This window comes from Rattus norvegicus, chromosome 1 (assembly GCF_036323735.1).
Source record: "Rattus norvegicus strain BN/NHsdMcwi chromosome 1, GRCr8, whole genome shotgun sequence".
In the NCBI taxonomy this organism is placed as follows: domain Eukaryota; kingdom Metazoa; phylum Chordata; class Mammalia; order Rodentia; family Muridae; genus Rattus; species Rattus norvegicus.
In genome coordinates, this window is record NC_086019.1 from 199,115,632 (window position 1) to 199,127,734 (window position 12,103).

The 12,103-nt window shown below is 44.5% G+C and overlaps 1 protein-coding gene across 2 annotated transcripts in view; it reads left to right on the plus strand.

The window, feature by feature from the left end:
• Dock1 (dedicator of cyto-kinesis 1) overlaps positions 1–12,103 on the plus strand; it is a 516,616-nt gene that overhangs the window by 218,611 nt on the left and 285,902 nt on the right. For both annotated transcript variants that reach the window (XM_063263800.1, NM_001143858.1), the window contains exons 26-27: positions 4,281–4,408; positions 6,459–6,554. In XM_063263800.1, coding sequence (XP_063119870.1) covers positions 4,281–4,408; positions 6,459–6,554 — 224 coding nt within the window. The remainder of the gene's footprint in view (positions 1–4,280; positions 4,409–6,458; positions 6,555–12,103) is intronic.

Consider the following 12,103-nt stretch of genomic DNA (forward strand, 5'->3'; position numbering starts at 1 on the left):
ATAATAAAAGAGTTTTTACAATACTTATATTCTGTGCTTTGGTGACAGGCAGCAGAATAACTACTGTGTGGGTAGATCCAATCTAAGGCCACTGTAAGGCATTAATTTTCCTGGCGTAGTATTCATTCCAAGAGCCTGCCCTTTCATAATATAAATGGCACAACGATAATACAAATTATAAAAATTATAATTTAAATAGCTAGCCTTCATTAAGGGCTGGGTTCAGTACTAGACAGTGGATCTGTTTGCGCTTTAGTCTTCCTACCATCTGCATGCACTTGCAGAGTAAAGCAAGTTAACACACAAACACACCCTCTTGTTCAGCTGTTTGCTGTTGTCCAGACGGGCTTGGAAACTGCGGTAAAACCAGATCCCCTATAAGATGGAAACATTCTTGTTGAGGGTGTTTGTCCTTCAGCTGTCTGCCAAGCATGGGGCTGGGCTACTGTGGCTGGCAAGGCCTTCCTCACCACTTAGCAGGTGCAAATTGCTATGGTTCACAGGTGAAATGCATGTATATGGTGGTCCATAGTAACTAACTGACCTCTAAGGGAGAGAAAGTTATGCATGCGCATACACGTGCATGCAGATACAAACACAGACACACACACAGACACACAGACACACACAGACACACAGACACACACACACACACACACACACACACACACACACACACACACACACACACACACCGCTCAAGCCTTGGTTTATATGCTAAGATTATTTCTTTTATTGGGTAAGGAACTCTACTCTCAAGAGTCTTCTGTCCAGTGCATAGAAGCATAGTTAATACAGTCAGTATTTCTGGTGGTCCATGAACTTGGACCTGGAGGTGTAGAGCATGATTCCTTTGCCTCTGTCTCTGGTTTCCCAAAAGATGCTGGGGACATTGTGTTTCTTCCATTGAGGGTGCATAGTGGGTTGCCGATGACACAGTGTGGGCAATGCTGTAAGACACACTATATTCTTGGAAGCCTTCCCCCAGATCCCTGGTTTGGGCAGTATGGCCGCTGGCCCTCAAGGATGTCCACAAACCTGATCTGTCTGGTGGATCTGTCCATCTCTGTTCAGATGTGCAGCTGAATGCAGAGGTAATTTTGTGATGGTGGTGGTGCTGGCCTGGGGCCCTTTTTTAGAGCCTCAAACACCATCTCGCTCTGTCTTCACAGTTACATTATTCTCATCCCCATTTCCTCAGCACAGCTTGACACTCGTCTGTCAGAAAGCGTAGCCAATGACTTTTTTCTTCTCAGGGAGGTGAGTGAAGGAAATTGTTCTGCTCTTGGATATTTTTGTTTCATTTTTCTCACCACAATGTAACCCAGGCTAGTGTGGATCTTATTAAGTAGCCCTGGCAGACATGAACTCAAAACTGCCCTCTTAGCCTCCTGAATGTTGGGATTACAGATGTGAGGCTACAAGTCCAGCTTAAAATAGTTTAAACATGCCAAACTGTCAGTGGAGTTGCTTCTCAATAAGGCACAGTGCATAACAGCCAACTGAAGTTGATAAGACCTAGTGGTGGGGGCTCTCATGAGGGAACCCAACATGGTGGGCAGTATCTCTCTGCCTGAGATGAGCATGCAGAATTGCCTTCTTCACCCTGAGGTAATACTGACATAGAACCAGCACACTCAAGTAGCCACGAGAACAGTGTAGTTCACTACTGCCTTCCCAGCACAACAGATAAATGGGGGCTATAAGGACAGGACTTAGGTCGGGACATTTGGTTCCAAAGCCTAAAGCCCAGCTCTCACTGAACCATTCAGAGACAGATCCATTCTCCAGCCAGTGCTGGCCATTTCACAAGACTTTCTACCCATTATGTCTTAGCACAGTAGTTAAAACTGTCCTTTAATGCAGTTCCTCATGTTGTGGTAACCCTCGACCATAAAATCATTTTCATTGCTACTTCGTAACTGCAATTTTGTTATTGTTATGAATCATAATGTAAATATCCGAGTTTTCTGATGGTCAAGGGTCATTTGACCCCTAACAGTTTCGAAATCTACAGGTTGCAAACATCTTCGTTAGCAGCTCTGCCCTTTTCTTCTGAGATACCTTGGAAATCCCTGTGACCTCCAGAATGGTGGCAGTCACATGCATAGTAACTGGATGGACAACCCCAGCTCAGGGCTTGTTCTATGTTGAGCTGGGAACATGGAGGTCAAGTCATGTGTTCCCAACAGAAGTTAAGGATGGCTCAGCTGGAGTTATTGAATTGGTGCTCTCTAGGATGGGCCATCTGCCTGACAGGGCTTGGGCCTTGTTCTCCAAGGGAGCATTCTGAGGTACTGGTCTGGAGGGTTGTTCTGCATTAGGTATTACATATGGCTCAAGGCAGCAGATGTAGCTTTAATGAGGGTGGCTATAGTGTGTGAACATTGAAGGTCTATGGGACAGACATCTGGGGTGGGTTGTTGTTGATAGTGTCTTCCAGGGGTCATTTTCTTGCACTGTTTCCCGTGGATAATCTATCTTTGGGAAGTTCTTGCATCTGTGCTATCTCTTGAGTGGCAGCATACCTTGAGATGTTGGAGTATGTCTCTTAAGCTCAAAGGGCATGGTCCTATAGTGAAACACTTCAGTTCTTCCATGGGGTCATTGGCAGGGATAGGTGAGACAGTGGGAAATTAGGATGAGGTCTTCCCAACACTGGACACTGGAGACCCAGACACAAAGGGGACAACTTCCCTGCTCAGACAGCACCCTTACTCTGACCTGTCCCCTCTGCCCCTGGCTTTCTGCAGGATTCTAGACAGCTCCTGGTGTCAGTGTCCAGCAGGGCTGGCCTGTCTTATGTGTTACATCTGCACAGAGGTTGATTATTAAAATTTGGTGTCAACAGGGAAGCCAAGTATTCACTTTGGATTACCCAGGTTTTTGTTTGTTTGTTTATCTCCACAACCAAATATCTGTCAAGAGTCATCCTAAGGGATCCTTTGTCCCATGGGTGGGAGCCATGGTGGCAGGAACAGCTTTGGCTGTCACATTACAAGCAAAAGGCAGGAAATCCCTGCTCAGCTGCTTTTCAAATGTTTTCCTTTTTATTCATGCCTGGACGACCCCCACCCCCATCCTATAGCACCTCCCATAATCAGCGTCAGTCTGCCATCCTTAGTTAAAGCTCTCTGCGGAAACCCGCAAAAACAATCCAGAGGTGTGTTGTTGAGGTGATTCTAAATCCTGTCAAGTTGACAGTGACAATTAATCATTGTGTATACATGCATGGGGGACTTCCCAGGCTCTCATTAAACTGTTGTCCTTGGGAAAGTTCAGTGTGTGCCTTTGAGTTCAGAGTGTGTTGAGGAGCTCTTTCATTGTTGTGTGTGATTTCTTTTTTCTTCCATAAAAAAATAAAAAAAGAACACCCGGGGGAACATTAATGCAAAACATGCTTTTATGTATCATTAATGTCGTAAATCCTAAAATGTACAATCCTGAAAACCAGCTACATCTATTTCCTGTTGCAAAGCTCCACTCTGTTCACCTGCTTTGGATCTTAAAGGAGGCAAAGATGGCGGCACTGGTGTCAGAACAGGGGCTGTAAACAGGCAGGCCATTTTGGAAAGTGGATGCTGCCAGGATCCAGCAGGATTTCCAAACTGGAAGAGGCAGTTAGGAATGTCATTTCCTCTTTAATCTGAGCCCATGTTGTTCTGCTGTTCATGTTTAATTCTTGCTGCCTTCCTAACTAGACCACAATGACCTGGTCCTACACTCCTCAGGGTTATGTTCGCATTCCTGGTTCTCTGCCCCTGGTTTCTGTTTTCTCATCCCACCTTCTCAGCCTACTCTACAGAGCTTGTGGAAGAAGGAAGGGCTGTGCCCATCCCAGGACTGAGGTCCTACACTTAAGAGGGTGTACCTTGCCTGCTTGCTTAGGAAAAGACTGGAAATCTGCAGTTAGGCTAGTTTTTGTTGGAGGTTATATACTCTTTTTAATATTGCAAACCAATGGATTGAAGGTAAGAGACACTAGTAGGTAACCTATCACATGTGCAACTGTGGGTGGTGTGCATATGTGTTTTTGTATGTGGTAAGCATGTTTGTGACTTGTGCTTACACAGAGACCCACAAATGTATGTAGGTACCCATCTGTGAATGATTGATAGCAATGGAAATGACTTCTTAGTCATCAATCCATTTGGCCATGTGTGTGTTCCTTTCCATTCACAGCTCGTGAATCAGACACTTGAGGGGGCTCACAGCTTTCTGGCAGACCTGAGGGATTCCATAGTGTTTCCCACTGATTGACATTCCTATGTTCTATCCAGACTGCAGAGAGATCCTGCTCCCCATGATGACGGATCAGCTCAAGTACCACCTAGAGAGGCAGGAGGATCTGGAGGCATGCTGCCAGCTGCTTAGCAACATCCTGGAGGTGCTATACCGGAAAGATGTGGTGAGTCACGGAGATCAGACTGTGGCCAGCCTCACCAGCTGTCGGCCAAACCTTGAACACATGCTATGAACAGAACTGCCTTGTTGAAAAAGCAACGGCCTTCACTTTCAGCCTTTCTCTGTAGACTTTTACCTTTGAATTCTTTTTATTTATGTGGATGTCATTTTTACAGTGTAGCATTCACTTTTCTGAATTGAAATCAAGTCTTTGTTTTCCTGGTAAGATGTTTCCCTTGGCCAAAGTTCTCATCCTGCAGGTCAGCCGAAGGCTTGACAGGGCGGTCCCCCTTCTTTTTTATAGTGCTTGTATTTATTAAGTGATACACGAATGAAGCCAACTGCGCTTCCTGCAGCTCTCTGCTCTGCTCCCCACAGGTAGAAGTGTCTAGTGCTATTTGAGCTTTGCAACTCCCTCTTGTATTTAAATCTTGTTTTTATTCCAGTGGCCTTTTATTTCTCGACCCTGAATCTGGTTCAGGCAGGTATACGACTGTTTCACCAGCTCTCTCCCATCACCAGCATACTGTGTCTGTTTGTGCATGTAAAGTATACACTTAGGTAATGTCATTGATTATTCTGGTGTGTCTGGGATCAGGACAGAAACAGCTCTGTATGTTACCACTAAGTGGAGAGTGAACCCATGAGCGAGATTGGGGGTGGGCTCCAGTGTGCCTATGGTTCCCCAGTGTTTAAATTTCTCCAGTGTGCCTAGGGTTCATCTGCCTGTCAGTGCTCCCAGTTCTAGTCAGGATTTTAAGTAGACAGGTCTTGTTCTGAACTCTTTCCTGCATGACCTGGACATCTTCCTGGTACACACACACTCACACACACACACACACACTCACTCACTCCTATTTGTTCCTTTCAGGAGTAAGTCTAATTAATTTACTCTAAATTAATTACATTTTTTTCTTACTTTCATTAAAGACCTGATAAGAGTCAACTAAAGGAGGTGAAGTTAATTTTGGCTCACAGTTCGGAGGTCTAGAACATTGAAGTGGGGTCGGGGGGAGCAGGAAGACTGAGCCCGGGTCTGTTTGTAGCTACAGGAGGCTACTTCCTTCCATTTGGGCAAATCTAGAAGCAGAAAAGGGAGGTGGGTTGATGTGACTTTCTTCTTTCCCCCTTTTTATTCAGTCCAGGACTCCATCTCAGGAGCTACTGCCACCAATACTCAGAGTGTGTCTTACCCTCTCAGCTAATCCTCTGTGAAAGCTAATCAAAGCTTTACCTCACTAAAGCCCTGGGTAGACCTTAATCCAGAGTTAACAATGATGATTGACCATCCCATTCTGCATGGTTGGTGCTCAAAGCATCAGACGTAACCTTTGCTGGGTGATGAGGCAACTTCATCGGTGGCGTGGCCCTTGCCCAAGGCGTGGATGTCTTCCTCAGGCCCAGCCCAGGGTTCCCATACCAGGTTCTTTGCATTTCTCAGAGAAAAGTCAGGCCAAAGAGGTTGTAGGGCAGCCTCAAGGAAGAGCTTTTGACTGTGCAGAGATTGCTCAGGTGCCTGCCTACACAAGCCATATGCATGGAAGAGAATCCACAGTCTCATTTCACATTAAACAAGGGAATAAATTCTTCCCATGGCACTGTGAATTTTAGATAATTTGCTGCACTGGTACTAAAACATTCTGTTCTGTGCGGCAGTTAAGTTATCGGGATGTGACACGCAGAGCAGTCGGTGTTGTTATCTGCCTGCCTTCCATTTACAGATGGCCAAGCGTCTCTGGAAGACTAATTGGCGGTCTCACCAGGGATCATAAACATTATATTGTTTAAATGGATTTGCTTTTAGTTTTAAGGTTTGCTTAAATTAATTTGCTACGATTATGTAACAAATTATCATTAATGGGCTATAATTAATAAAAGGCCTCGAGTTTTCTTCGGGAAGGCATTTGCCTTTGACAAAGACCATTTTTCATCTTGTTAAGGCCTATAATTGATTGACTCTTTACAGAGCAGCTGGGTTCAGTGACAAGTGCTTGGGGCTGGGGGGACTGTGATGGCCTGTGCTCTTGGCTTTCATCGGTGTCTCTTCCCTCCAGGGCCCGACTCAGAGACACGTCCAGATCATCATGGAGGAGCTTCTCAGGACTGTGAACAGGACGGTCATTTCCATGGGGCGGGATTCCGAACTCATTGTAAGTGCCCAGAGACACATGCTTTGTGTTCCAAGAAGGCCATGTTCCCCACACACCAGCCACATTGCTCCCCTCCTGTCCACTGGGATGTGAACTTTCTTTCTTCAAGGTAGCATGTGACTGAGAAATAGTCTATTTGGATTTTCCATAGTTCTAGAAGCATCTGTCAGGAAAGAGGAAACTATCCACTGTGTCAGAGACAGAAACACCTGGTCCTGTGATTCTTATCATTCTTACTTTTTATCAAAGATGTGTATTTTCTTCTAAGACTTCTCTCTTCTGGTGGTTTCTTTCTTTGTATTTATGTTGAAAGTACTTTGGATAACATTTTATGAAGCACCTTAAAAAGTAATTGAGGTAATCTGCTTTAGCAATTTTATTGTCTACTAAAACGCAATCTAGTTGTTTCTCTCACAATGGGTCATTACTTGTGGAACGTGATTTATTTCATGAACAATCTATCAGATTTCAATGATCAGTGTCATTTTTACTCCCTGACATGGTGGCTGGCGTGCAGAATTTGTCATCTTCATCCCCCCCCAAATGGTTACATTTGGCTCGAGACCCTCATTACCACTTTATTGTATCAAGTGCACATCAATTTAACTATCCTTGCTGGATGGCCTCGCAGGCAATGGAAAAACAAACAAACAAAAAAGTTCCTTAATTGAAAAAAACAAAAGCTTCTGTAGCCTTCTATCCTGCCAGCAGGAAGAGCACATTGGTCTTCCTGATCCTTTCCATGTATCCACAGAGAAAACACATGAGAAGAGGCTGGTGTTGGCTGCACAGCCACCCTAACCTGGGCTGTGTCCCTGTCTGTAGGCTTCACAGCAAAGGGGGTCATGCTGCTGAAGTAGGCGGGTATCTCAGAATGTGAACCGTAGCCCAGAAGGCAGACTGGGCATATTTTTATGAAGAGCAACAGTGCATTTTGTTTTTTGTCTCTGATTTGAAGACCATGCCGTCTTCAGATTTCCCTTGACTAGAGATATATCATTTAAGTTTGGGCTCTCATAGCGATGAATTAGAAAATAGCAGGCTTCCGTGTGAATTGGCTGTCATTTAAGTTGGCTTTTCCAGCATTGCACTCTTGATGTCTTTTTACCGTGCCTTTCTCAGGAACTGGAAACATCGCTGTGTGTTACCAGTCACTGAAGACAGAACCCCATAAACAAGATAGGGGTAGGCTCCAGTGTGCCTGGGAGTTCTCCTGCAATCAGGCTCTGGTGTACTTCATACACGCTTTCATGGGAACTGGGAAAGTACGTCCTGGTAGAATGGATGGAGTGTGGCTTGCAGCCAAAGTAAGCATCATGCTGTTCTGCTACAGTCCTTCTTAGAATAAGTCAGAAGCAAGGCTGATGCTGACATGGCAGCGCTCAGGGGCTTTCAGAACCTGCTGGAGCTTAAGCATCTGGACAGGGTCCCACAGTAACCTTGTCTCTGTTTAAGGTGGAGGGAAGGTGTCCCATTTGGGAGGGAGCCAGTTTTCTGTTTCTGGTTAGCGAGGCAGTACTGTTGTGTCTGGTTAAGGGAACAACAGTTCTGTTTCTGTTTAGAGAAAAACTGGTCCTACCTTTAGTTAAGGATATATAGCCCTTTTCCCCTCTGGCTAGTTGTATAGTTAATTGAGGCTTATTCTTGTAGTGAAGGTGTCTACCAAGAGAGCTGTAATCTCTTTGTGCATCCCTGACTGGCAACTCAACATGGGAGAGGGGCATAGAGAGGAAGCTTATGCAAATTCACACATGTTAATTTGGCTGCGAGTGACTGTATAAAAGTACTCAAAGCATGATAAAGGAAAGAGTATAATGAGCGTGGCACTCAGAGTATGGGGCCCAGGGCTCTTTGGAAGGTTTTCCCTGAGTACCAGTGACAACCACAGCAAGTTGTTGTCGGCCACTTGATTGAACTGGGCACTAACTAATGTCTTGGAAGATTCTTGTTCGTGGCTCCTTCCACCTCACCCCACTGCCCAATCAACCACAGAACATTGGACGCCCAGTACGTTGTGGTTCCTGGTTCTAGTGCCAGCTTGTCTCTTCCTCTGCTGTGAGACCAAGGTAGAATGCTGATTGCTGTGGCCCGTGCCAGCAAGCATCAGTGTATGAAAGAGCCTTTCTGGTTTCTACCCTACATAGAGGTAGCCGCCTTGCAAGATAAGTCCTCTTCTATCCTTACCTTGCTTCCTTTCCATAGACAGATTCCACAGTCTTCTGCAGGCAAAATCTAGATGCTGAGTTTCATGATTGAAACTTCTCCAAGCTTGGAGAAGCCCTTCTGTTCTAAGGACCACATAGCGATCCCTTGAAATGAACTCTTCAATATTCTTAAGGTGGCTATGAAGTAAGGACCTCCTCTAGGCTTTCCCGTCTGTACCACATCCCCATGAAATAGGTGTCAGAGGTGCAAGACACTGTCTGGGAGTAAGCCTGGGAAACTGCACATCTAAGTCCATTTCCCATACTCCCGACTTTAGCAGAAGTCTCCAGAAGTCAAAGGGGGATTGAGGTCTTAAGCCAACTTCTCCCAGTTCTGAGCGTCTCAGATATTTATAAAAAAAAGAATCAAAGACTTCTTTTGAATTCGTTCTAGAAAACCAAGCTCTCATGGAAGAAATCACAAAAGGAAACGTGAATGAGCTGTAATTATTTAATAAGCGATGAAAGTGTCAAGATAGATCAGGAAGGATATTGGCCATTTAAGATGAATTATTGACAAATGTGTCTGTCAGTCATCTGCCATCCCCAGGTCTCCTCTCTGTTGTCTACAGAGCAGTGGGACCACAGAACTTCTGACTGTGTCACCTTGGCGTTACAGTCTGCACCAGCTGGGGGTATATGCATTAAGTTAATGCTACCCTGTTGCTTTGTGAATTTAGATTAGAGGGGGATCTTCACAAAAGCTCCCTGACAAGGGGGACAAAAGCCTCATCAGTGGGTCCTCTAGGGTGGAAACAGAGCAGAAAATGGTTTACAGATCTGTTGTGCGTGAGCTGTGCCATTCCATTGTGCCCCAGAGGTTTCCATCTTCTTGGGCTACTCACTTTGCATAACTGTAGTGGAAATTGTATAACTATGAATCAGCTGGAAAGTTATAACTGATTGCTCAAAACGGATTTTTTTTTTAAAAATAGAAGTTATTAAAAAACATTCTGAGTAGATGTGTTTCATTAGAAAACTTATTCTGTGACATTGTCAAAGTTAGTACTGGGAATGGGTTTGCTTTTTCCACTGGGTGCGGGCTTATTAGGTATTCAGTTTCTGTCTGCTTTATACTGAGTTAGGAGTGGGCAAGCTCACACAGAAGTGGACAGGCTGTCACAGACAGTGTACAGCAACTTTTATCCACAAGTGCGGTGTTTTTATATAAACTCTGCTTTGCACTCTGTCCTGTGGCATTTGTTTACCATATATTCCACTTGAAGTGACCACGGGGATGCTTTTCATACACGAGAAAATATTTCTTGATCCTAAATGTCTTCATGAAGATAAATCTGTAAGTTAACGAATAAAATATAAGCAAAGCACCTCCACTTGGCGGCTGTAGGATGGAGAACATATAAATGCTGAAAACAGGCTATGCTCTAACCTTACCATTGAATTAAAATGACTCTTTAATCTCTGCTCCACTTAGAAGTTCTTTAAGACGAACCCTTAAGTATCAAGAAAGCAGGTATGCAGGATGGATCTGTCCTTGCACATCTGTGGCCACATCCACAGGAAACAGGTGGCGGGGTACAAGTCACCCTGAGAGTCATACTCAGTTTTGCATTGGGTCTGACTTAGATTCACTGTATTTGTCTCTTTGTCTTAGAAGTCAGTCAGGACTCCCAGAATATAGCATTCCTACCTCGTATGTGGGATATTATGCTGGGGTAGTGATTTTCTACAGAGGTGGCCAGATCAGCCGTTTGGTACGACCTGGAGCCACACACATGCGTCATCCTTGGGCTACGCCAGAGAATAATGATTAACAAGCAGAGAGCTTCCTTCTCCTGCTGCATTGGCTCCTTGCTTCTTTCAAACGATTGGACTTACATTCTGATAATGAGTCCTTTAAAAAATGTAATTGAGTAAGGACAATGGCTAAAGAGTTTTCTTTGGCCTGGGTACACACGAGAAGACTGAAAATTACCGACTCACTTAGGCAGAGATGTGAGCCTCCCCTAAGGAAAGAGTCCCCTGGGGAGTTCACAGGGCTGGGGAAAGTCATTCTGGATTGTCCCTGTGACATTGGGTGCCTCTGTCTCACTGGACTCAGCCACGGACAAAGTTTGGTACCTGTAGGGCATGGATAAGTGCAGACTGTTTGGAGAGAGTAGCCGTCTTGGCAAGGGGTTCACTAGCATCTGAGGTCATCTATAAGAGCCTGTGATCCTTCTGCAGGAGAAGACACTAATTACATATGTTACCGCTGGGAATAGTGCCTTTTTACTAAGTCTCAACATAACTTTATCACCAACATACTACATTCCTCTGCATGAGCTTTGGTATTGAAATTGGTGTTTTCTTGAAGTTGACGTATCAATGTCCTCTTAAAATTCCTTTATTGTAAAAAAAATAAGATCAAATCTTCATTCCTAGAAACAAGGCATTATAGATATTTAAATGGAAGGAGCTTGACTTTTGCATACAAGCATCATCACTCCGGCTGGACAACTATATTGGTGGCCTTGAGAAATTCATCCTACTGTGTGCATAGAGTGAGCAGTGACTTTACAAGTTCATTTGTATTTGGTGCTGGCAGGGTGATCTTCCTTACATTTTTATATTACTGGGTCCTGGAGTTTTGTGTTTTCTATGTGCCCCCCCCACCCCCAAGTTTACTCACTAACAGTGGGCTTACAGCAGAGAAAATAAAAATCATGTCATCATCTGGGTAAGGATCTTGCATGTTCATACCAGGCTGTGGAAGTTCCTTATATTAAAATTACTAAGGTGTTGAAAAGCTAATGAGTAGCTTTCCCATGGCTTGTGACCTTCCACAACACATGCTACCATTATAGCTTGATTAGCTTACATTAATTCACAAAACTGGATGACATTTTTGGTATTTGTATTATATAGCTATTTGTCTTCCAATAAGTGAACTGGATTGACACTTGTCTGAGGCCAAAGCAATGAAAGCCCCCCCCCTTGTTTTTTAAAGATAAGAGATGTGGGTGAGGGAAGCTGGTGTGCTCAGAGCTAACCTCACACCCATGAAGCTGCCTCCACTGCTGGTAACTGTGTCAGATAAAGACAGCTCTATAAAATCAGCCCACCAGTGTGTGGGGACTTATACACTGGCAAGTGGCTAACAGAAGATGTAGTGAAGATCATGGCAATTTTCCATCTTGTTCTCTTATATGAAAGGCCACAAGCTAAACTTTCCCCTGGGTCGGGGTGGGCATATAGGGAGCACTGAGGACACATGATACTCTCCTCTTTGAACCCTACCGAGTGCCTTCTAGATCGAGTATCTATCCATTATTATTTTCTTAGATTCCCTTCCCCTCCCCAAACACAGAGGCAGTGAAAGAAACTTGGTAGCCACACAAAACA